The sequence below is a fragment of the Ovis canadensis genome, chromosome 17, assembly GCF_042477335.2.
Source record: "Ovis canadensis isolate MfBH-ARS-UI-01 breed Bighorn chromosome 17, ARS-UI_OviCan_v2, whole genome shotgun sequence".
Taxonomy (NCBI): Eukaryota; Metazoa; Chordata; class Mammalia; order Artiodactyla; family Bovidae; genus Ovis; species Ovis canadensis.
Window position 1 is genome coordinate 57050816 of NC_091261.1, and position 25565 is coordinate 57076380.

The 25565-nt window shown below is 51.2% G+C and overlaps 1 protein-coding gene across 5 annotated transcripts in view; it reads left to right on the top strand.

The window, feature by feature from the left end:
- The window catches only part of RIMBP2 (RIMS binding protein 2), a 125403-nt gene that overhangs the window by 77781 nt on the left and 22057 nt on the right, over positions 1-25565 (top strand). For 4 of the 5 annotated variants that reach the window (XM_069557608.1, XM_069557607.1, XM_069557609.1 and 1 more), the window contains 7 exons: positions 1427-2239; positions 7087-7238; positions 8209-8670; positions 9659-9802; positions 12815-12973; positions 18045-18162; positions 24953-25134. In XM_069557608.1, coding sequence (XP_069413709.1) covers positions 1427-2239; positions 7087-7238; positions 8209-8670; positions 9659-9802; positions 12815-12973; positions 18045-18162; positions 24953-25134 — 2030 coding nt within the window. Of the gene's footprint in view, positions 1-1426; positions 2240-7086; positions 7239-8208; positions 8671-9658; positions 9803-12814; positions 12974-15817; positions 16526-18044; positions 18163-24952; positions 25135-25565 lie in introns of all 5 variants that reach the window. The other variant, XM_069557610.1, reaches the window with a different exon arrangement.

Sequence of the window (25565 nt, forward strand, 5' to 3'; positions counted from 1 at the left end):
GGCCCATCGCATATCCCTTGCGTTGAGGGAGGGTCTTTTGGGAGCAGAACCCACTGTTCGTTTCATATACTCTGAGCCTCCCAGACCCCGGGACCCCTAGTCAAGCCTTTTCTGCGACAAATCAGGGAAACAAACAGCCCTTGCCTGCTGGTATTGCAAGATTATCCAAACTGTGTCATCTTTGAAGATCTTCAAAACACTTCACGGTTTTCCAGGGCTCTGCTCTCAGCGGGCTCTCATGCCCCATGAATAAAGAGAACACACAGAAATGAGACTATTTCCTGAAACAAAAAAGCGATCCCCGCTGGGATCGCCTGTGGCCGCAAGAGCTAGTTTGGTGGCATTTTTTGGCTACTCAGCCTACGGGTGGCTCTGGCACCAGACAGATCGTCTCTGTTTCCCACCAAATGGACACGTTTGGGGACTTTTGCTAAGATGGACATACTGCTTTGCAAGGAGGGGGAAAGTCACCTTTTAATTGCCATTTGTGTCATCATACAATCAAAACTCAGAGTAAGATGTGTAATAGCCTGCGAACCCACATATTTCACGCACTGTTCATTCTTCTGATAAACACTTACTGAACACCTACTGTGTGCCAGATGTCGCTCTAGGGCTAGCGGGGAACAAAGGTCCCTGTCCTCCCACAATTCGCCCCACCCCCTCCTTCCCCCACTGTGTCTGCAAGTCTGCTCTCTATGTCTGTATCTCTAGTCTTGCCCTGCAGATAGCTCCGTCAGTACCATTTCCCTCGATTCCACACACATGCGCTAAGGTATTATTTGTTTTTCTCTTTCTGACTTATTTCACGCTGAATGACAGATTCTGGGTCCATCCACATCACTACAAATGACCCAACTTTGTTCCTTTTTATGGCCAAGTGATATTCCATTTTACATTTGTACCACATGCTCTTTACCCATTCATTAGAAGTCGCTGTACAGCACAGGGACCTCAGTTCGATGCTCTGTGATGAGGGGTGGGGTGGGGGGAGAATGGGAGGGAGGGTCAAGAGGGAGGGGATATATGTGTACATATTGTTGATCCGTGTTATTGTACAGCAGAAACTGATACAACATTGTATAGCAATTATACTTCAATTAAAAAAAGAACGGGTCCTTGCCTTCCCGGACCTTCATCCTGATTGGGAGAGGTTTACACAGGGGATGATCGTGGTGTGGTAGGCACTATGGGGGAAAGACAGCATGACTGATGAGGGGGGAAGATGGCAGGTAGTGGGGTACAGACACAGGGTAGGGCGTTCCTGACGAGGTGATGTTGAAGAGGTTCCTGGAAAGAACTGAGGAATCCACCATAACCGCATTGCTTTCATATGGTCCCCTCGAGGGGAGGTGTAGACTCCACAGCAGGATGTTGGGGGCCCCCATGGGATGCTCGAGTGTTAACCCTGTCCCTGGCCCCACAGGGGAGCTTCTGGACGGGCAGCGGGGCCTGGTGCCCTCCAACTTCGTGGATTTCATCCAGGACAATGAGTCTCGACTGGCCAGCACGCTGGGGAACGACCAGGATCAGAACTTCATCAACCACGCGGGCGTCGGCTCGGAAGGGGAGAACATTCTGGACCTCCACTCTCCGACGCTCACGGACTCCAGCCTCGCCGACCACGGAGCAGGGACACTGGACGTGAACATCGATGACATTGGAGAAGACATCGTGCCTTACCCTCGGAAAATCACCCTCATCAAACAACTCGCCAAAAGTGTCATTGTGGGCTGGGAGCCCCCGGCAGTGCCCCCTGGCTGGGGGACTGTGAACAGCTACAACGTGCTGGTGGACGCGGAGACGCGCCTGAGCCTGGCGCTGGGCGGCAGGACCAAGGCCCTGGTGGAGAAGCTGAACATGGCAGCCTGCACCTACCGCATCTCCGTGCAGTGTGTCACCAGCCGGGGCAGCTCAGACGAGCTGCGGTGCACACTGCTGGTGGGCAAGGACGTGGTGGTGGCTCCCTCCCACCTGCGCGTGGACAACATCACCCAGATCTCTGCCCAGCTGTCCTGGCTGCCCACCAACAGCAACTACAGCCATGTCATCTTCCTCAACGAGCAGGAGTTGGATGTCGTCAGGGCCGCCAGGTACAAGTACCAGTTCTGCAACCTCAGGCCCAACATGGCTTACAAGGTGAAGGTCCTGGCCAAGCCCCATCAGATGCCTTGGCAGCTGCCCCTGGAGCAGAGGGAAAGGAAGGAGGCCTTCGTGGAGTTCTCCACGCTGCCTGCAGGTGAGCCATCTTTCTGGGAGGGGGCCCCTCAAAGGAGGGGACACCAGGATGTCACCCTGTGCAAGTGGAGGGACGGGAGTGGGGAGCAGGAGGGGAGCTGCAGACAGCCAGTACTGTCCTGGAGCAGCCTTGAATCAGCTGGGAAGCATGAAATACACGCATGGGCCATGTATGTGTGTGTGAGACAGAGAGAGATGGAGGGAGAGAGAACTCTGATTCTGTTTAGGGGCTGTGTTGTTGGACATATTTGATGCTTGCATCTGTGAGAGACTCACCCTACAGACAGGAAGCAATGGGAGCATCCTAGGGGGCGGGGAGGTCTGTCTTCCTGGGGCCACCAACTCCTGAACATGCTTACTGAGAGGAACAGAGAAAGGGGGTGCCTGGAGCGCTCTCACAATTGTTCTCTCACTCTCATTTTTTTCTTTTCATCTTCGTTTTTTTGAAAAATATTTATTTATGTATATATTTATTTATGGGCTTCCCAGGTGGTGCTAGTGGTAAAGAATCTGCTTGCCAATGCAGGAGATGTAAGAAATGAGGATTCAATCCCTAGGTCAGGAAAAAACCCCTGGAGAAGGAAATGGCAACCTGCTCCAGGATTCTAACCTGGGAATATCCCATGGACAGAGGAGCCTGGCAGGCTATAGTCCATGGGGCCGCAAAGAGTCAGACATGACTGATCATGGACACACACACACACACACACACACACACACACACACATTATCTATTTGGCTGTGCCATGTCATAGTTGCAGCATGTGGGATCTAGTTCCTGGGCTAGGTATGGAACCTGGCCCCCTGCACTGGCAATCACTGGATCACCAGGGAAGTCCCTCATTTTTTCTTTTGATATATATATGACTGTAGAAGACATGAAGTTCCATTGTGGATACAATTTGGGGTTCCGGACACCTCTGTCTGCTGGGGAAACCCCACCTTCCTCCCTGACTTCCCAGCTGTAACAGGACGGGTGCTCCCCTTTCCAGTCCCCCACCTACTCCCTCCAGGGAAACCATAAACAGATAGGATGAAATGGATGAGCCTGTGGGGTCTTCCCATCATGTGATTTATTCAGATCCTACAGCTGTTAAGGGTCACTTCCATAAAGTTCCATTGTGCTCATCTTGTCTGGGATGCACATATTAGGTTGGCCAGAAAGTTCACTTGGGGTTTTCCATAAAATCTTAATGAACATTTTGGCACACCCAAAAACAGGCAGCCCTTCTGAGCTGGGCCCAGGGTGGGACCCTGAACACTTGGGAAGAGCAGCCTTCCTGGAGCAAAGAAAGTCATGTCTGCAAAAACATTCGAGGGCATTTTGATTTCTCAATGGCCTGTCTTAGTCCTGTGATATTCACAGAATTCCCTCAAAACGTCTGTCTGGATACTTTCCTTGGATTTGTCTTCTGAGATTAATTAATCCAGCTCTGCCCAACTTCAGTTGTCAGGTTGGTTTTTCAAACAATTCAGTGGTTCTCCAGGATCATTTCTACCAGCTGCAGAAAGCCTAACATCTAATGCAAGATGGGCCCTCCATTTTGCAATGGATTTGCTTTTAATTGCATGTTGCTCTCCACTCTTTTTGAAATCCACCATCAACTAGAGTCTGAGCTGTGCATATATGCTCAGTCATTCAGTTGCGTCCAACTCTTTTGTAACACCATAGACTAGCTCACCAGGCTCCTCTGTCCATGGAATTTTCCAAGTAAGAATACTAGGGTGGGTTGCCATGCCCTCCTCCAGGGGATCTTCCCAACCCAGGGACCAAACTAGCATCTCTTGTGTCTCCTGCACTGGCAGGTGGATTCTTGACCACTGCACCACCTGGGAAGCCTAGAGTAATATAATCTACAAACAAGCAAGGTCAGGGGCAGTTGAGACAGACACCGTTTCAAGAAGAAAGTGGGTCTGAGCAGGAACTGATTTATGAAGGGTCCATTCATTCGTCTTATAAGGTGATGTTTGATTGCCTGCCTGTGAGGATGTTAATTGCAGATAGAGTAAGTCCCCTACATTTGAGCCTTCAGGTTGTGCACGTTCAAAGATGTGAATGTGCGTTCAAATGTCCAATCATGTAAGTTAGTCCGGTGTCTGGCACACATTGTCAAATGCGTGTATCCTCTACAGATGGTTGTACTTTTGTGTACTTTACAAGGACTACATACAGGACAGTAGTACAGTGTCTTTATTTCAAGTCCAGGATGTCTGGAACCAAGCTTAAAAGCAGTGGCGACATAGCTGGTACTGCTAAGAAGTGCTAAGTGATAACAGTGGAAACAAAAGTGAGAAAAATTGAAAGTGTGAATTGAGGTGAAAAGATAGCTTGCCCGCCATCTCCTATTGCTGACAATCCTTCAGCTCTACTATCTCCCACCCCTTCTCCCTCCTCCAGTCAGTAACTCTTCTTGTCTGTCCACCTGATACCAGCTGCTATACAGTACTACTATACTATTCAAGGTACTGTACTGTAAGATTAAAATGCTTTCTTTATTTTTTGTGTTTGTTATTTTTATGTATTATTTGTATGAAATGTATTATAAACTTAGTACAGTATAGTACTACATAGCTGACTGCATTAGTTGGGTACCTAGGCTAACTTTGTTGGACTTAAGAACAAACTGGACTTGTGAATGCACACTCAGAACAGAGCTCGTTTGTATGTAGGGGACTTACTGTGCAGACTGGAGCTATTCATTGATTCCCGCCATGACGTCTTATTGTCGGTGCTGGGGGTGAAGAAGTGAGAAACACCAAATCTGGGGACCCCAGGGCCTCCAAGGAGAGGTGAGAAGCACATCCATTAGGACAACCAGGAAAGGCTTCATGGAGAAGCTCCCTGAGATGGAGAGATATGAGGATCAAGAGGAAATACTGAGCCCAGGGCAGGATCCTATAGGTCCACACCCAATTCCTGGGTGTCCTAGTTAGCTTGGGCTGATATAACAAAGTACCATAAACTGAGTGGCTTATCAACAACAGACACTTATTTCTTATAGCCCTGGAGGATGGAAGTCCATGATCAAGGCCTGGGCAGACTCAGCGTCTGGTGAACCCACTTACTGGTTCATAGACGGCGTCTCCTCCGCATCCTCTCCTGGTAGATGGCACCTTGTTAATAAGGGCACAGATCCTGTTCATGGGACCTCCAGCCTCGAGACCTAATCACCTCCCACAGCTGCCTTCTGTGAATGCCATATGCATTTGGGGGGACACAAATGTCCAGTCAGTCCATAGCAGACTAGCTCCTTTGCCTGCCCAGAAGGAGGGGAGTTTCAGTCGTGGAAATGACATAGGTGACCGGCATGAGGTGTGTGGTTGGACTAAACGCCACCACGTGGCAGACAGCCACTTCTGGGCCAATGGACGGATGGGGTGGAGCTGGCAGGTCACAGATACTCAAGTCTTCCCCACTCACAAAAACCTGGCCCTCCACTGTCATTGCTGTGCTAGGAGAAGCAGGCGTCCAGCAACCCCCCAGACCAGTTTCAGTTCTTGACTACACCCTTAAGAATAATGAGCCGTCGTCACATTGGAGCGGACCATCCAGGTAAGATCTAATTTCTGAACCCAGTTGCTCGGCAGTTCGGAAGCCTCGCATCACAGCATGTTGAGGGTGGAGTCGCATTATAAACTGCAAGGCCAGCCAGGCTTCCAACACATGACAGCTGAGCAGCTTCCTTCGAACCTTAATTTCCTCATTTGCAAATGCGCTAAACTCACAGGACTGTTGTGCGAATCAAGTGATGTCAGGTGTCCAAAGTGAGTAGCAGAATGAGCAGCAAGTAGAAAAGCTTCAGCAAAGAGCCCTTCCTCCCTTATGCAGAAATCCACGGGGCTGCAGCACAGTCTCAGAAGAGGAGGCTCACAGCCTTCTTCCTAGAAGTTGCACATTTCTTTCCAAATATAATGCTATAGTTATAGGACCTTTGGGGCTTCTCAGGTGGCTCAATGCTAAAGAATCCGCCTGCCAATGCAGGAGACAAAGGAGACTCAAGTTTGATCCCTGGGTGGGAAAGATCCGCTGGAAAAGAAAATGGCAACCCACTCCAGTATTCTTACCTGGGAAATTCATGGACTAGGAGCCTGGTGGGCTACAGTCCATGGGGTCACAAAGAGTCAGACACGACTTAGCAATTCAACAACAACAATGACACGGGACTTCTGCACCAGACCTGGAGGCAAGGGAGCTGCCCGAGGGTTGTAGGGCAGACGGGCAGCCCTGCTGTCACCAGGAGCCACTGGGAAGGACCAGTGATGTGACACCTGTCTCCTTGTTGCTTGAAGTAGCCGCTCAGGACTTTCAAAGCGTGCATCTCAACTTGACTTTCAAAGCGAGCATCTCAACTAGTTGGCCGGGTAGTGTGTGTGTGGAGTTGGCATCCTGGTGGCTTCATCAGAGCTGCCTCTCTCCAGCTTCAGGTTCCATCCTCTCTCTCAAGGTGGCGAGATGGGTGCTGTGTGGGCCAGTTTATTGCTCCTAAGTCCGATGGAGAGAGAGAAGGAGGGATGGCGGGAACCGGAGGGAAGAGGGAACAGAGAGAGGTGGTGAGGGTCTCTTGCCTCTGCAAATGCTGGGACCTTGTGGCCGACTGGCCAGGCAAGAGTTGCAGGTTGGCCTGGGGACCGAGCACCAGGAACCGGTTCCAAGAGGACCCTGAGTGCATCTGGGAGCTGCTACTTCCTGGCCCTCTTGCTCCGCTGTCACACTTCGGATTCTCCCATTGTCTCCTGGAGGCTGTAATGAAAGATCTCGTTCCCAGGTGCCACTGGCTAGTCAGGCATGGTGGCAGCTTGCCTGCCAAGGGGTCATGTCGTGAAAGCTTCTCTGCCTCTGTCCCCCAGGTCCTCCAGCACCCCCACAAGATGTTGCCGTCCAAGCTGGGGCCACCCCAGCCACTGTCCAGGTCTCCTGGAGGCCACCTGCTCTGACGGCCACTGGGCTATCCAATGGAGCCAATGTCACCGGCTACGGCGTGTATGCAAAAGGGCAGAGGGTGAGTTTTTATCGGGGCGGTGCTCACATCCAGGCCCCCTGGCCACAGCTCACCACTCAGCGAGGGGTGACCCTCCCTCTCTCCTCAAGCCGCAAGACCCACCAGGAGTTACTAAGCATCCCCTACACTGTCACCCCAGACCCAGTTGCAGAACACAGAGAACCTCCATCCTTTTTTACTCCATCCTCTTTCTAGAATGTTCTCTGCCTCCCTCCTGCCCCACTCTGCTGGTAGACCCCTTTCTTGTTCTCCCTTGGGTACCAAAAATTCATTTCTCTTGAGTCCCAGGACATCAGGGCCCCTCAATAGATGATGGGCTTGCAGATTCCACCAGACCTATTCTTGGCGAGATGTAGTCTTGTCCAAACGCCTCGGGAACTCTGCAGGATCCTTAATGGTCACCATCGGGCAGCCCCTGATCTCAGCCCCCATCCCTGTCGGCATATGAAACAGACAGGGCTGCTTTGGGGGGGCGGGGCCTGAGCAAGCTTCTGTCCGTTCCCCACCCTCCCCACCCCGTTTCCCCATACGGCTAGGAGGTGGTGTATCAGATGCACGTGAGTGTCTGAGCTCGTTCCGTGAGAGTGGCTGCTGCAGGCTGAAGGCCCCCTCTCTGATCCCTGCTCCCCTCCCCAGAGGGGGCCACAGACATGTCTCCACCACAGCCGGAAGCCCGTCTGTCGTGGCATCCCTGTGGCATCTTCCTTGAGCCAAGCTTTGAGCCTAGTGCTCTGATTCCTCTGTGGCCCCCACATCTGTTTCTAGGTTGGTTCTAGACGTGGGAGAAAAGCATGTGTTCAGCTGTCCCTCCAAGCCGCCAACATCTGGGCGGGAATGGGGGCTCCAGACGAATCTGATTTGTAAGCTGTGCAGCGCTGTCTGAGTTGGATGTTAAGGGAGGCCCGGGAGGCATCTGAGGGGCCTGGGGCGCGGGAAATCCCCCAGCCGAGCCGTCTTTCTCTGTGCGCAGGTCGCTGAGATCATCTCGCCCACAGCAGAAGGCACGGCCGTGGAGCTGGTGCGCCTGCGCAGCCTGGAAGCCAAGGGCGTGACCGTGCGGACCCTCTCTGGCCAGGGCGAGTCTGTGGACTCTGCCGTCGCTGCCATTCCCCCCGACCTCCTGGTGCCTCCAACCCCCCACCCGAGAACTGCTCCCACACCGAAGCCATTAGCAAGTGCCGGAGCCCCCGAAACCAAAGATGAGCACGCGGGTCCCCACGCCGCGGTGGACGAGGCCTGGGAACATGGCCGGGCACCCGCCCCAGCCCACGGGCACCTGCTGGAGCCGCCCGGCCTGCAGGGCTCGGGCCCCGGGCGGCGGTCACCCTCGCCCAGTCGCATCCTCCCACAGCCGCAGGGCGCCCCGGTCTCCACCTCCGTCGCCAAGGCCATGGCCCGGGAAGCTGCGCAGAGGGTGGCCGAGAGCAGCAGGGTAAGGCCAGGTGTTTTCATCACTGGTTCAGCTGCCCTCAGAATGCGGTTCATCTCCACAGCCCAGCTGGGATGGAATCTCCCATCCGCACCCCGAGTGTGCGGGGAGAAGTGCCCCAAACACCCAGCCCCCAAGAATGGCTGCCTTGACTTGGGAAGAATAATGCCCTGTTTATCTGACTGCATCTTAGGTCTTATCCTGATGGAATCAGGATCCATTTCATAGATATGGACCTAGAAAACTAGAGAAAATGGTTATCTACCGGCCTGGCTTAGCAAACGGGCCACAACCCACTATCCAAGTGGTCTCTCTCCAGGGATCTGAGAGGTGCCTCCTGGGAGTCGGCTTGGGGACCCATCTTCCTAAACAAGGGTCACCTTCTGGCTCACTCACTTCAGACTTCTAGCTGTGTCTGTGTATACATACACAGACATACATACACACAGAGACACATGTACACATATGTATACATATGTGTTTCCCTGGTGGCTCAGATAGTGAAGAATCTGCCTGCGGTGTGGGAGACTCAGATTCAATCCCTGGGTTGGGAAGTTCCCGTGGAGAAGGGAGTAATCTTGCCTGGAGAATTCCATGGACAGAGGCTACAGTCCATGGGGTAGCAGAGTCGGACACCACCGAGTGACTAACACAGGAATACATACACATCTACATGTAGAAGTGCAGGCACGTATATATATTTGCCTGCCTGTCACTCAGAACTGCCTGGGTCCTGGGGAGGGGGAGTATTTGGATGACAGGGGGACCACGTCCCAGGTGAAATGTGCAATGAGATGGGAAGTCGTGGGAAACGCCCGTGAAGGGATGCAGGCGAGCAGAGGTGGAGCTGAACTAGGCCACGCCCTCCTGCCTCTCTCTTCCTTGGGTGAGTCCGTCTACCAGGGTGCCCAGTTCATCTGCTCCAAGCCGGAGGTCAGGGCCCCATGGTGAGGTGGCCTCTGCCCTGACGCCTCCCCTCTCCTCTCCTAAGTTAGAGAAAAGGAGCGTCTTCCTGGAGAGGAGCGGCGGACAGTATGCAAACTCGGACGAGGAGGACGGCTATGAGTCCCCGGACGTCAAGAGGAGGGGCGCATCTGTGGATGAGTTCCTGAAAGGCTCGGAGCTGGGCAAACCGGTGAGTGCTGCCCACCCCTCTCCCACCATGGGCTCCCGCTGGGAGGGGTTCAGGTCCCGGGTCTGTGAGAAAGATAAAGGAATACAGACCTTTATCTTGTGGGTGACGACAATCGCAGTCAGTTTGGAGAGTCTAGACTGAATGGTGCCTGTGCATTTGTGACCTCACTGGGGGACAATTTCAAAAGTCTGTATGTGAGCCTTTTGCCCTCCCAACTTCCCTGAGGATCCGTTCATGGGCTGATTTTGTGCATCAGCTGAGTCTCCAGCCGACCACTTGGTCTCAATGTAGGCAAAACCTACCATTTGTTTCTTTACGTTTGTTCATCAGGCAGATGTGTGATGTGCATTGGCTAGGTGCTAAGCATCATGGGAGATTCAGAAATGGAAAGGTCCATATCCCATCCTTGGAGGGAGGAAATGTCAGGGCTTCTCCTCCCAGACAAGGCTCACAAGTGACAAATCCATCCAAGATGGGTTCTGTCTCCAACTTCTGATCATGCATATTCTAATGAAAATGTCCTTAAATGGTGTCAAGCCCCAGTCCTGGGCAACAGGGAAGGGTGGGGCCTGGAGAGTCCTCAGATCTTGAGACAGCAGAGAGTGAAGTCCTCTCAGTTGTCAGATCCTCAGTCCCCTCAACACATAGCTCTACAGCAAGGCAGTGTCACTACTTCCATGAGAAGAGGGCCTTGGAATCTCATAGATTTGGGGTCACTTCCTGGCTCTGCCACTGCTAGCAGGCAAGTGACTCAGCTTCTCCAATCATCAGGTTCTTTATCTAAAAGATTAAAATAATTCTATTTGCATTCATGTAAACACAAGAAACAGAATGCCCAACTAATAATGACTCAGGTAACAGACATTTCATTCTCCCATATCACAGGAAGCCTCAAGTAGGAGGCTGCAAAGTTGATTCAGTTGTTCAATTGTGTTCCAGCTCTGTGTTCTTTTTTTTCTTTTTAATTGAAGGATAATTGCTTTACAGAATTTTGTTGTTTTCTATCAAACCTCAACATGCTCTGGGTTCTTAACCTTCCATTCTTTTGACCTTTCTCTCATGGTTATGAAGTGAACGCCATAGCTCCAGTCATCACACTCATGCCAGCATCCCAAGAAGGATGGAAAGAAGGAAGGAGGGAGGGGGTTTTCTCCTCAGGCACATCTCTCTTAACTGGTAGAAAAACATTTTCCAGAAGCTCCATCAGACTTCTTATCTCACTGGGTAGACCAGGGTCATGTGCCCACCACCAAGAGAGTTCTACGAATGTCTTATCCATGATAAATCTGGCAAACAATAGACATTTCCATCCTATGAGTTTATTACTAACTCATCATTGGGTTTGAATGAGACCTTGTTCTCTAGAGGAGTTCCTTCCCATTTGCTTTGGGAAGCCATCATTCAAACCAACCTGATGTTTGTTTATTCATCTAAAACCAATTCACTTTTATGTCTTCTCCAAGGCACTTGATTGAAAGAAATAGGGCTGGAGCAGGTCAAATGATGCTGCACAGACTTCTCAGACTGAGAATATCCAGGCCACCAATCTGAGGGCTCAGCTGGGGTGGGACCCCTGGTGGGACACCCCCTCACTGGGCAGTCACACTGCTTCCCCATGTCTTTATATAGAGGAACAATTGAAACCGTTTTTTACAGTTTTATTTGTTTCATAAATGGGCAGTTCCCCCCCCCCCAACCCCTATTTTTTGGCTGTGCCACATGGCATATGGGAATCTTAGTTCTCCAACCAGTGTTCAAACCTCTGTCCCCTGCCACGGAATTGCAGCATCTTAACTACTGAACTGATAGGGAAGCCCCTAAGCTGGATGTTTTAAATAAACATGTCACAGGATGCTATTAAATACACTTGTCTTGTCGCCCACCAGGAGAATAAAGAAATCGATCTTCATCAACACTGTCCAGCAGAAACAGAATAGTTTTGTGTGTGTTTCAAAGTCAAAAGTCAAAGTGTTAGTCGTTGAGTGGGGTCCGACTCTTTGAGACCCCACGGACTGTAGCCCGTCAGGGTCCTCTGCCTGTGGCATTCTCCAGGCAGGAATGCTGGAGTGGGTTGCCATTCCCTCCTCCAGGGGATCTTCGCAGCCCAGGAATCGAATCCCAGTCTCCCGCATTGCAGGCAGATTCTTTACTGCCTGAGCCACTGGGGAAGCCCCCTATGCATGTTTGGGGCTCATAAATCGGAGCTCATAAGGTGTGCTCTATGAGCTGCTGGAGCTTCTGAGGGAGGCACTTGCTTTGTGGATGGGAAGGGGCTGCTGAGTTGGACCTGCCCCTCATCCCAAACCCCATCAGGACGGCTGGTGGTTCAATTTACGCATTAGTTAGCAAGCTTACTTTTACTTGCTCTTCTGTTGACCCTTTCCTCTGTACCCAGGCTTTTCGCCACAGCCCCAGTGGCAAGTCTTTTCCAGTGTGGGTGGCCAGACTGACCACAGAGTGGGCACACCACACAGGGAGTCCCACCCCACCCAGACCAGGCTGTTCACCAACAACCCAGTGTGCACGTGTGTGAATTTCAGACTCCATGTTTTTCTTAAAACTCTTAGACACACTTGTTGGTGCATATGCCCCTGTTTGCCCACTACCCACCACTGTCTACTGCACGACCCTAGATGCAACATACACGCATGTCCCTGAGCCCCGCATTTACAACCTCTCACTTGAGCCTTTGTCCAGCCACTAAGTTGAAGAGGCTGCCGGTACCCGAAAAAGTGACATCTTCCCATGTGTATTCTGTCCTGCCCGGAGCCCAGGAGGGTCTCTGCCTGCCCCCGTCCGGACTTGGAGTAGGAACGCCCGGTCTGGTCCTCTCTCTGCCATCCCGGCTCCCCATGAGCTCGGGGACTGTGATTCCCTCCCCTCCGGAGTGAGCGGTTCTCACCCAGACACACAGACACGTCCCTGAGCTCGAGAGTGGGCAGAGCAGGGGAGGGTGTGGGACTCCGTGTGTTGGAGTCGCCCCTCCATTCACGTCCCCTTCTCCTGCCCCAGCCTCACTGTTGCCATGGAGACGAATACCACACGGAGAGCAGCCGGGGGTCTGACCTCTCGGACATCATGGAGGAGGACGAGGAGGAGCTGTACTCTGAAATGCAGCTGGAGGATGGGGGCAGGAGGCGGCCGAGCGGCACGTCCCACAATGCCCTCAAGGTCAGTGCGGGGGCACTGCCCCCCTCACCGCCGTCCCCACCATCCCCTATCCCTGTTCCTTTGGGGGCCTGTGCAGCTGGCTCCAGAGGGGCCTTGCCTGGCAGGCACAGTCCCCAGATTTGGATGGGCTTCTCTTGCTATTGAATCTGCGCTCGGGGTCTCCCATCCCTCCTCTTGACCAAAAGTCTGGGTGAAGGAGTCTGGGAAAATCCACTGGGCATCCCTGGGTCACCCAGCTCTGTACTAAGAACCCAATCAGAAAGAATAGAATGGAGAAGCTTCCACCCCCAGCCCCAAACGCCTGGCTGTGTGTCCATCTGCAGAGCAGCAGGCACTAGGAGGGGAGGAGCCTGTCTCTGAGTCAGACTGGAGATGGGCAGCTGGGGAGTCGGGAAGAGATTCTTTAGTGGAATCTACCGAGGTGGACCCTGCTGGATGGCTGGAGAGCCAGGGAGAGGGGACCTCAGAGGAGGTCGGAGGAGGGTCAGTCGACCTCCTGGGGTCCACACACAGACCCCTTCTCAGACACCTCCCACCAGGGATCCCGAGATCTTCTGCCTCTGCTTCTGATGTGGCCTTCGGCGAGGGGTTTGATGGGGGTCACCTTGATGGAGATTGAGCTCGAGGCCCCCATAGACCCCATCCCTGGGGTGCGCCCCCTTCCTTGTCTGGAGAGTTCCAGCTGGGCTTCTGTTCACTCAGCACAAGCTGGTCACTCTGAGCACCAGACTCTCCACCAGGCTGGGGGTGGGGGGTGAGAACAGACGTGGCCCCCGAACTCCAGCAGCTGCAGGCCTAGCCAGAGAGACAGGTTGGGCCTTTGTGGGGGTTTTCAAATGAAAAGGGCCTTGGAGAGGGAAGTCCCACCAGGGGATACAATGCCTGAGCCCATCCTTTCTCTGGGGAACACAGAGCCACGCAGTTTGAATGGTGGACAGAAAGCAACATCCAAATCTGGCTGCCAACTCAGTGCCCACTTGCATAGAGCAGACTGACTTATGTTCTCCCAGCAAAGGCGCCCGGCAGGGCCTTGGAGACACTGTCACCAAAGAACATGCCAGATCCCTATGCAAACCCCGCATGGCTGCAGCCCCTGCTACCTCCACTGGCTGACCCCCTCGCTCCTCCCCTGAGCCAATGTCCAGCAGGATTCACAGTGACCTTTCTTGGCGGAGGAAGGCCCCAAGCTGCCCGTGGTCCAGCCTGACCGCCCCTGCCTCCCCACACTTCTCTATCACTGGGCGTTGTGAGGAGGCAGGTGTCTGCCCCCGCCCCCCACCGCCCCCGGCAGCTTCCCCACTTCTCCTTTTGGAGGAAGCTTCTGGGATGCTCCTTCCTGCCAATTGTTAGCAAAGAAACCGAAGGTCACCTTGTCTTTCCCAGGGAAAAGGGCTAGTTCATAAAATCACCTACGTCCTTCCCCCGCCAGCCCGGCTCTCCTTAGAGCAGCCGCAGGGACAATAGGACCTTCAGGCAGCGGGGCTGAGGCTCACTTCACTTCATCCACAGGGTTCTGACTTTTTTTTTTAAGTCAGGAGACTTTACAGGCCGATCTGGGCCGTCCGGGCTCACCTCCCCTTGCAGGAGTCCCACGAACCCCCGTGCATCCCCGCCCGGCTTCCGGGGCTGGATCCCTGCTTCCTCACTGCCCTTCACCCCAGTGTTCCCAAACCTCAGGGTCTTAATAGCAAACGATCAAAGCGTGCGCCATGCTCCTCGTTTGGCTCTCTCGTGGGCTTTAAGCCTGCTAAAGACGCTGCGCTGGGTAAACCCACCATGTCCCCTTGTGCCTGGGACACACCGCAAGGCGGTAGGGGGATGAGGGCAGGGCAGCAAATTCTGATATTCCTCCGCAACTCAACTCTAATGCGCATGCCCGGAGGCCCATGGAAGGAAAGGTGGGCGCAAGGCTTCCTGCAGTCAGTGAGGTGTTCCAGGAGGTATGCCCAGTGGGCTGGCCCAGCTGGAGAGAGGATGGGCCTGCCGGCCATTCCTGGAGAGAGAACCATATGCCAGGACAGGGAGCGTGGGGTGTCCACCCTAGGCGTCCGTCTGGGTGGGCCTGAGCCCCTGCTGCTCATACTGCTGGGGACTCGGCTCCTCTCTCCCAGCCTTGAGGTCTGGGGTCTGGAGGAGAGACTGACAGGCCCCCAAGCCTTTGCAGACACAGGCCAAGCAAGTGACTTTGGGTCGCTGAGTGCCAAGGTCCCCCGGGTTTCACACCCTTCCACTTGAGCCGGGAGAGAGGCATAAGTAAGAGAGCACGGACAGGTTTCACAGGATGCTGAGTGCTTTCAGGGACAAGCAGAGTGGAGCGGCGTGGCCGGGGGGCGGCGGCGGGGAGGGCCCTGTGTTGCGAATGGTCTCCACTCACCGGCATCCCCGGGCAGCTGCCTTGGGAGTTTCTCAGGGTGCAGCCAGCGGCCAGTGAACTCGGATGTCCCCGACCTCTGGGCACAGCCATGTCACAGACCCTAGCGCCTCGGTCAGTGCGAAGCCTCCTGCCTTCGTCCTCCCCACACCCGCGGCCCAGCGGCCTCTCTTTCCTTGGTTTGGCTGCATGGCTAGTCCTGACGGCGTCGGGACGCTCTGCGTGCGCTCGGCCCCCCGGCTCCGGCCGCATCCATCTAACCCATTCTGTTTTCATTCCAGAGCCCCGGCCAGAGCATGCCATCTGCCCCCACCCCCCACCCCCTGCCCCACCACGAGTACAAGCATGCTCTCTGTCCCTCATGGCCTCGGAGACTAATTCTCTCTGTATTTTCTTTCCTTCCCTCTGCCCCCCTTCATATGCAATCATACACTGGCTCCCGGCACCTGTGCTAACACTCCCCGCCCCTTAAGGAGTGCTCTAAGAATAGGGCCACTGAACGTGCTTTCTCGGAGTTGCCCGAGTATCCCCAACAGACCCACCACAGTAAGAGACTTTTCAGTATCCCCGAAGTAGCCGAGGAGGACGGAGAGCCTTGTGAGTTCCTGCACAAGCAGGGCTTAGGGTCCTCCTCCAGGGTCAGGACCGGGCTGGCCAGAGAGCCCAGGCCCTCCAGGCCCTGCCGGGGGCATGAGGCCCTCCACAGCTCCTGGTACCCCGCGAAACCCAGGGGCCCCCAGGCCGAGGATTTCGTATTCGAAGACAGAGGCTGTCGATTCAGCCGCTCGGCCACCAGGAGCCCGGACAGTGGCCTGGACTGCGGCAGTGAAGAGGAGGAGATGCGATTTAGTTTCCGAAGCCCCACTGCCCAGTGCAGCCCCGGCCCCGGGCACTGTCCTTGTAGGAGGAGCCTGAGGCCCCTGCTGGCCCGGCGCCGGACGCTGACCCGGCAGAGCAGCATCGAAGAGGATTTTGGGGAGCCAGTGGAGCCCGGCGACGTCGTCAGGAGCGATGAGTCCCACCCGAGCCCAGAGAGGTCCACCCCCAGCAAGTACGGCTGGGATGAGCCCACGGGCCGCGAGGATTTCCGAGATGCCTGGAAGAAAAGCATAAAAATGCCCGACAGTAGGGCCATTGCCCGACAGGCCCAGCCTCCTCCCCGGGTTGCAGATGGCCCTTTGGTGTGTGAAGTAAACCTCCTGCTCACATCCGCTTGCCAAACCAATCCGTTTTCATTCTTTCACTTTCTTTCTTTCTTTTGGTGTCCGTCCGGGGCACTATCTCTGCTGGCTCTCTCGTTTTTCCATGCATTTTTGATTTATGAAGCTTCCCAATCTTTTCACATGCTGATGATTTCTTTACTTTGCTTTAGAATAATGATCCCTTCCCCACCTCCAAATCAGTGATGATTATGGCTGCTTTAATTAAAGGACAACTGAATCTAAATTTTAATTAAGGGTTAGCTGAACTCTGATTCTCCCAGTTTGGCAACACGTACTTTTCAAAATGAGTCGTGGGGATGTATTTATGACTGACTGGTATTACTTACTAGGGTTTTTCTCTGGTGGTGGTTTTGGTTTTGGGTTGTGGTTGGTTTTCCAGTTCATTCATAACTGGAAAAAAAAATGGAGAACAATTCTTGAAGAGATCCACCTTTGCATTTGTTTCCAAAGGCTACCCCCCACCCCATCGTTTCTTTCCTGAGAGCAGTTTTCTGAATGAATTTTCCATCATCAGCTCTAGACACATCCCCGGGCCTTGTCTTCCAGGCTTGTGAGTGCTTTTCAAGAGTAGGGATTCCTTCAAGGCTTCATTCATCTCTATATTGTGTCCTCTTTTCAGAACATTTGCTCCTGTCATGCTGAACTTTTCCATGAAAACACAGGTGAGACATCCCAGGGCGCCAGGCCTTGGGCTTGAGCCGGTGCAGTTTGTGACACGTCCACTAGAGGGCGCCGACCCACAGCTTACCGACTCACCAGCAACTGCAGCCCACTTCCTGTTCAAACTCATTTCTGAGGCTTCCAGCCCTGATCCATTCCGTGTCCCTGAAAACTTCTTAAGTCACCAGTGAGCTGGAGGTTTTGCTTTGATTCTCGCATAGGATGCGAGCCTTTAGTACGAATCAGAGGCAAAACTTATCCATAAAGGAAAATAGTTCGGGTTAGCCCTGAAATGTGAAGGTTTGGAAGTCTTTGGATTAGCGTTCAAGAGGGCGCCACGAGTTTCAGAGCTGATAATGCACAGAAACTTCTGTCTTTGAGCTTTCAGTAACCTCGCACACAGCTTTGCCCAAGCAGGACATTTGGGAAATGCAGTTTTTCCCACGTTTGTGATCACTGGAGGAGGGCAGACTGTGCTGAGACTAGAAAAGAGTTACCAAAGGCGTGACGAGTCTTATCTAAGCCACTCTCACTGTGGCTCAAAATATTTGGCTTCAGCGGCAGTACCAGCAACAAAAAGATGCCTCCCGAGGGGTTCTCTCGCCCCCGCCTGGAAAAGCAAGTGTGCTGTAGAAGACGGGGTGCCTGGGGTGAGCACTCTTTTTCTCTTCCAGGTTATTCAGCTAACCTTTCAGTTAAAAGCTAAGTTTAGTTGCCTTTAGAGCTTCTGCTTCTAAGTTGAATTGATTTGGCTGACTTAATTCTTTTCTTCCCACGGCTGGCAAGACTGATGACCGTGTCATTGTTTTGTCTTTAGATTTTAGGAAACCCGGTGACCGCAGGACGGGCTGATCGGGCGGATCACGTGGGCCGGAGGTTTTCCCACGGCAGTGCTGGTTCCCACAGGTCCCGGCCAATGATGGTCCATGCTGCGGGTTAGTGAACCGGATGGAGGCCTCCATCTTTCTTTTAACCACAGAGCACATGGCTCAATCTAAACATTTAAAAAATTATTAGGAATAGCATTTTCAACTAAATACGGAAGACTCTTGGTTATTTATGGCGAAAGAAGGCAGAAATAGAACCAAATAAATGTAACCTAAATTTAAGTATTCTCAAAATATATTGACCTTTGAGGTCAATCTTCTCCCTACCTTTTTTTTTTTTTTTTTTGAACTGCAAAGGGTGCCATCCTAAGCATGGAAGAGGTGATAATGGGCCATCTCCCCACCTAGTTCATGCTCTCCTGAAATGCTCGTGGTCAGAGCAGCAGACAGGGATGGGTGACTGAACTCCAAACGAGCCCCCAGCCAGTGGAGAGTTATCTGTATGCATGAAACACTTGGGCAACTGGGGTTGAAAGTTATGAAAAAACAGCAGGAGGCCTGAATGTGTGCCCTGAACTGTGTGTTGACCCTGTCCATCTGGCCACCTCCCCGTGCATGAGTCATCCTCCGGCATCCAATTCCATTCTCTTAATTACTTTTTGGAATTCAGCCAGCCGTGCTGAAAGCTGTCATTGTAGTCATTCTCATCAATCCACTAAGAGGGGGAGCGTGGCCGAAGGTCAGATGGGAACCTTTCTATTACTGGAATGAACCCCGGCATAACAGTTCCAAAAAGTATTCTGCACAAGATAATGGAATCTGGTAATCAGCACAAATAAACTAGCTTTTTGTGACAACACACACACACACACAAATGAAACAAACCAAGAGACCCATTCATGGAACAGAAGTAGATGAGAGAAAAACATTGATCTGGTGAGACAGGGCTCAAGGAAACAACTCTTGGACAGTCCAGACACCTGGAAACACAGCCCCAATCCGTTTAAATAGCTAAAGTTTAAGAGACAATTGGGCTTTGTTCACATCAGCCAAAAATAATTAAAAACTTTATGAACCAATACAGATCCCCTGAAGTTTTCTCCTCTTTCTAGATGTTTCTTTCCCGTAGAACCCAAACAATAGGGTAAAAAAGTTTCTTTTTGCATCTTTACAGTTTTTAGAATGCTTTTATTTTTATCAGTGAAAAATTGTATAGAATGTTAAAGGACCTTTAAAACAACAGACTGTTTTCAGTTAGGCTAAAAAGTAATAAAATAAGCTGAAAAATCAGTTGGAAAACACTGGTTCACATATTACAGACCCACTAGCAGAATTCTGTATATACTGTACGGTGCTTAGTCACTCAGTGACTCTTCATGACCCCATAGACTGTAGCCCACCAGGCTCCTCTGTCTATGGGGATTCTCCAGGCAAGAACACCAGAGCGGGTTGCCATGCCCTCCTCCAGGGGATCTTCGCAACCCAGGGACTGAACCCAGGTCTCCCGCATTGCAGTCGGATTCTTTAGTATCTGAGCCACCAGGGAAGCCCTTGTGTATATTAAGCCTACATTATTTTTGAGTGTTGCAAACTAGTGCTACATCACTCAGATCTTCATTTAATTTGTGTATGATTGACCCTGTAACAATTACTGAGGTTAAGTAGGATCTCCTGGCTTGCAAAATAAATGACTTGTAAATAAGAGCCCTGAGAAAGGAGGTAAGGACCAGTTCAAGACCATTCTTGCTGTTGAATTTGGTTCCTAAGTGCTCATTCGATTGTGACTTTAATGAGTGAATGTTCATTACGTGAACCGCCACTGTTTCTGTGGTTGAAGTTTAATGGCTTGGCACCGAGAAGGGGTGTCCTCTGGAGGAGGCCTCCTGGGTCTCCCACTCCAGTATCCTAGGACAGAGAAGAAAAGTCTACAGGGCTGAAAATTATGGTGCTACAAATTGCCAAGTGGGCAAGGAAGTAAAGGAAAACATAAGTGGACCCACAGTCTCCCCATCAGAGTCTTGGACAATCCTTCAGGTGGATTTGTCTTAAGGGAAAGAATGCAGAAGGCTGCACATGTCTTAATTTTAGTGAGACACTAGCTAAGTTAGTAGAGGGCTTCCCTGGCAGCTTCCCTGATAAAGAATCTGCCTGCAATGCAGGAGACACTGGGTTAGGAAGATTCCCCTGGAGAAGGGATAGGCTACCCACTCCAGTATTCTTGGGCTTCTCTGGTGGCTCAGATGGTAAAGAATGTGCCTGCAATGCGGGAGACCTGGGTTTGATCCCTGGGTTTGGAAGATCCCCTGGAGAAGGGAACAGCTACCCACCCCAGTTTTCTGGCCTAGAGAATTCCAACTCAAAGAGTTGGACGTGACTGATTGACTTTCACTTCACTTCAAGTTAGAAAGAGAGTAATGCTGTGGTAACACCTTCACAAAGAAAAAAAAAAAAAAGCCTCAATAATAGAACCCAAAAAAGTGTTAAATAAATCCATGATAGAATTTCTTTCATTGTACCTGATCTCTTAGCATGGAGCAAGGCAAGAAAGCATAATTATTATCAATCACTTTATATGTTCATATACACATATTCACAGACCAAAGAACCTATTATATTTTCAAAAGACAAAAGTGACTCAGAGACGAGGAGAATCATGCCCCAAACTCTAGGAAGTGAATGGTCAGTGACGTGTGAATAGGCTGTTTTCCTCTAGTCTCTGTTTATTTAGTTATATTTTTCTTGTGCCAATATCAGTAATTAATACTTTAGAAATCTGCCAACTCCAAAAATATCCTTTTCTTTTCTGGAGAAACTCAAGTCTATAGACTGTATACTTCCTACATATATTTTTTAATAAGCAATGCCTTCACAGCTAAAATATACTATACTTTAAATATACTCTGGATTTCCTCAATTAAGAAAACAATGCCCCCTCTGATTTAAAAAGATAAAAATTATGTAGTTCCATATCTAGTAAATTCTAAGTCATATAATTAACATAACGAAGGCCTCATAACCTTAATCAATGACCCCAAACAAGGATTTCATTGGGTTTGGTTTCTCCTGTGTAATTTTTGGTCTTTGCGTTTATCTAGTTATTTACCTGACAGATGAAAAGGCCCAAGGGTGTACCCATCTGAAAAAAGAAATACCACACCCTAGAGCATTCTGCTGTTACTGGTTGACTGTGAAAATCTCCATTTCCCTCCCATTTTCCAGGCTATTTTGGCCACTGAGCTTACATAGCAAGGAAATGCAACACATTTTCTCTATATCCTGATGGGAAGAGTTGAAATGACTTAACTAAATAAATAAAACTTAATTCTCTAGAAAGGAGACTCGTCTCCCTGGGTTTCCCTGTAAGGAGAAGAGGAGCAGCTGTGAGGTATGTTTCATAGGCAACCCACTTTTTCTCTGTAGAAATTGCAATGGAGAGGAGCAGTGGAGGCGGGTGGCCTCAGGCAGTGAGGGAAGTAGTTCACTTCTAGAAGACAGTGCTTATTCTGGCAGTACAGGTGGATTCGGGAGCCAACAGGGGCAAGTCAGGATCCTCAGCTTTGCACGTGGTATGCAGACCCTTCCTCCTTCCTGACAAACACCCCCTCCTACCCCAGGCCAGGATATTCCACAGCAGGGCAGAGGGAGGAGCATCCACGCCCAGGTCAGACCAGCAGCTGGAGGTAAGTTCTTCCTTGAGTCTAGCCTGCCCCCAAGAAAAGGAAGGGCCTCCCAGTCACCCACTCTAAACCCTGTGAAGCTGGGTTTGTGTGGACACACTCCATGGAGGCCACAGTTCTCTTCCCATGAGGTCTGATTCCATAAAGTATCTAACGCACCTTCTCTGGAGGAAACACAGTGACGGCATACCCACACTTCCACTCATATACACCAACTCCAAGTGCTTCGACCACTTCCTCCCATCCCGGCTCCTCCCTGCAAACCAGAGAGAGATCCTGTAATGCTGTGGGTGACTGCCTGCTGTTTTCACTGAGCATGGTGCCAGCCTGAGCTCCTGTTGCTGGTCTCCATGCCTAATGCCTCCCAACTCCTGAGAGCATGTGAATTGTAGGAGTAACTCAAAGGTCTTCCAGAGTGATAGTGACCTACCAGTCCTCACCTTGTGAACTTGCCTGTACATTCCAACTGCACGAGCACCACATCAACTTAGTCAAGGAAGCCCTGGGAGCCCTCTGGGTGGGTGCAGCCAAAGCTGTAGCCACAGTGCTCCTTCAGTGACTTTTCCCTCCGCTGAAACAGCACCCACTGGGTCACACTGCTGTTTTGTTAAGTTCCTTCTGTGAAACTCCCAAGGTTACCCAGCTGAATTGAAAACATCCTTTTCATGCTGCTAATGGTTTTCTCTACCATCAGCCATGAGCGTGAAAGAAACACTGCATCACTACACATATAGAGAAGTTCACAGGTCATGAGATGGTGTACCATTAGCTTCGTGCTATTTAATTTAGAGAACATTTAATGACTGGGGGACAGAGTATGAGATCCTCTCATTGACTGTGTGTGCGTGTGTGCTGTCGCTTCAGTCGTGTCCAACTCTGTGCAACACTGTGGACCGTAGCCCGCCAGACTCCTCTGTCCTTGGGATTCTCCAGGCAAGAATACCGGAGGGGGTTGCTGTGCCCTCCTCCAGAGGATCTTCCTGACCCAGGGATCCAACCTGTGTCTCTTACGTCTACCTGCTTTGGCAGGCAGGTTCTTTACCACTAGCACCACCTGGGAAGCCCTCTCGCTGACTATAAACAAAATCCAAACTGGTGTGAAGAGATCAGTAAGGCCGTGCTGTTGAGTTTTGTTCCCTTTGAGCTTCCCTGATAGCTCAGTTGGTAAAGAATCAGCCTGCAATGCAGGAGACTCTGGTCGATTCCTGGGTTGGGAAGATCCACTGGAGAAAGGATAGGCTACCCTCTCCAGTATTCATGGGCTTCCCTGGTGTCTCAGCTGGTAAAGAATCTGCACTGACTATAAACAAAATCAAAACTGGTGTGACGAGATCAGTAAGGCCGCGCTGTTGTCTTGTTCCCTAGCAGAAGCAAAGTTACTGAATGTTTAGATTATCTTTGTATCCTAAAAGGATCCCAAGTTCAAATAATGTTAATAGCTCACTGTATTTTAAAGACCAACCTTTCCTGCAGTTAAAGTGCTTTTATTTTTCAACTGCATGTTTCTGCTGGTGGAAGCAGCCAAGACTCTGGCTCTCCCCACACCCTCCGTGTCACAGCTTTGACATCCTCTTATCCCGCCTCCTGTGCTCCTTGTGCTGGTGACACAAATTTTGGCCAGCCATTTGCCCCACCCCTACCCTCCTTTCTGATGATTGGAGTTTTCTCATTTGCTTCCCCACTGATGCTCTGAGTCCTTCTCATGTAGTCAAAACAGTGTAATTCACTAGCAGATGTTTGTTCTCTATATATGCATATGAATAAATGTATACATATATAGTGAGATATATGTATGTCTATAATGACATTTAATAATGTTGTTGATGTTCAGTTGCTCAGTAATGCTCGTCTCTTTGTTAACCCATGACTGCAGCATGCCAGGCATCCCTGTCCATCACCGTCTCCTGGAGTTTGCTCAAATTCATGTCCATTGAGATGGTGATGCTATCCAACCATCTCATCCTCTGCTGCCCTCTTCTCCTTTTGCCTTCAATCTTTCCCAGCATCAGAGTCTTTCCCAATAAGTCAGTTCTTTTGCATCAGGTGGTCAAAGAGCTTCAGCTTTAGCATCCGTTCTTCCAATGAATATTCAGGATTGATTTTCTTTAGTATTGACTGGTTTGCTGTCCAAGGGACTCTCAAGAGTCTTCTCCAGCACCACAATTCGAAAACATCAATTCATTGGTGCTCAGCCTTGTAATACATATGCATATATACTAGGATTTCAAAAGAATAGTCTTTAGGAGTTCAGTGGTAGGCAGACTTGAAACTCAATTCTTCCAGGAAGTCATTAATTCACTGTAATGTATTCATTGCCACTTACCTATTTGGAGCCAAGTGAGCAGCTCAGTCACCTGTATCAAACTTTGACAGATAGGCAAATACATCTTTTAACATCCTTGTGCTCTGGCTCGTCTGTTAATGGAAACCTAGAGGGTCTCTAGGTCTCTGTGCTTGACTCCTGAACAGGTCCTTCCTAAAACCCAGGACTTGGCCACCCATCACCCGACCCCCACAACTGGTGCTCAGACCAGTCCTGCCAGGAGGTCACTGAAACATAGTCCTTTATCTCTCACTGTCTTCACAAGCAGCACACCTACACTCACCCTGCTGCCTATGTTTCATACTAGTTATTAGCTTTTCAAACCCATCTCTGTCGAGGTGATCCATTTCTGCCTGCATGTTGAGCTACACATTTTTTGAGAACTTATTTTTATGACTTTATGGATTGTTTCGTTTGGGGCTCTGCTGGGTCTTTGCTGCTGCACGGGCTTTTCTCTACTGGGGCCAGTGGGGGCTGCGCTCCAGTTGCCGTGCACAGGCTGCTCATTGTGGTGGCTTGTCTTGTTGCAGAGTACAGGTTCTAGGCTGCAGGCTCCGGTAGCTGCAACATGTGGGCTCAGTAGTTGCGGCTCCTGGACTCCAGAACACAGGCTGAATAGCCTTGTTACACGGGCTTAGTTGCTCCGAGGCACAGCAGATCTTCCCACATCAGGGATCGAGCCCGCATCTCCTGCATTGGCAGGTGGATTCTTTACCACTGAACCACTAGGAAAGCCCAGCTACACATTAAGAAAAAAACAAAAACAAAAAACTTAGAGTGCCTCCCTCTTCGTTTTCCAAAACCACACTTTGTATAACAGCTCACCTTTCTGGGTAAAGCAGGGAGAATGGCTGGTGGGAATCACTTAGACCCTGTGCTTTATCCCATGCACTCCCAGATGAGTACGGGCGGGACCAGCTTTCTCCGGACTTCTACGAAGAGTCAGAGACAGACCCTGGGGCGGAAGAGCTCCCAGCCCGCATCTTTGTGGCCCTTTTTGACTACGACCCCCTTACCATGTCCCCAAACCCAGACGCTGCGGAAGAGGAGCTTCCCTTTAAAGAAGGGCAGGTCATCAAGGTGAGGGCATGGCCTGGGGGCACAGGTGGCAAGGAGGCTGGGGAGGAGGTGCTCCCCAGACCCAAGGTGGGGGCATGGCCCGGGGGGCACAGGTGGCGGGGAGGCTGGGGAGGGGGTGCTCCCCAGACCCAAGTTCCTTCACACGGGTCCCCAACCCTCGGGCCATGGACCAGTATGGGTCTGTGGCCTGTTGGGAACTGGATTGCACAGCAGGAGGTGAGTGGCGGGTGAGCAAGCAAAGCTTCATCGTATTTACAGCCGCTCCCCATCACTCACATTACCACCTGAGTTCCATCTCCTGTCAGATCAGTGGCAGCATTAGATTCTCATAGGAGTACAAACCCTACAGTGCTTGAATCATCCGGAAACCACCGCCACCCCCAATCCAGGGAAATACTGTCTTCCACAAAACCAGTTCTTGGTGACCCTAA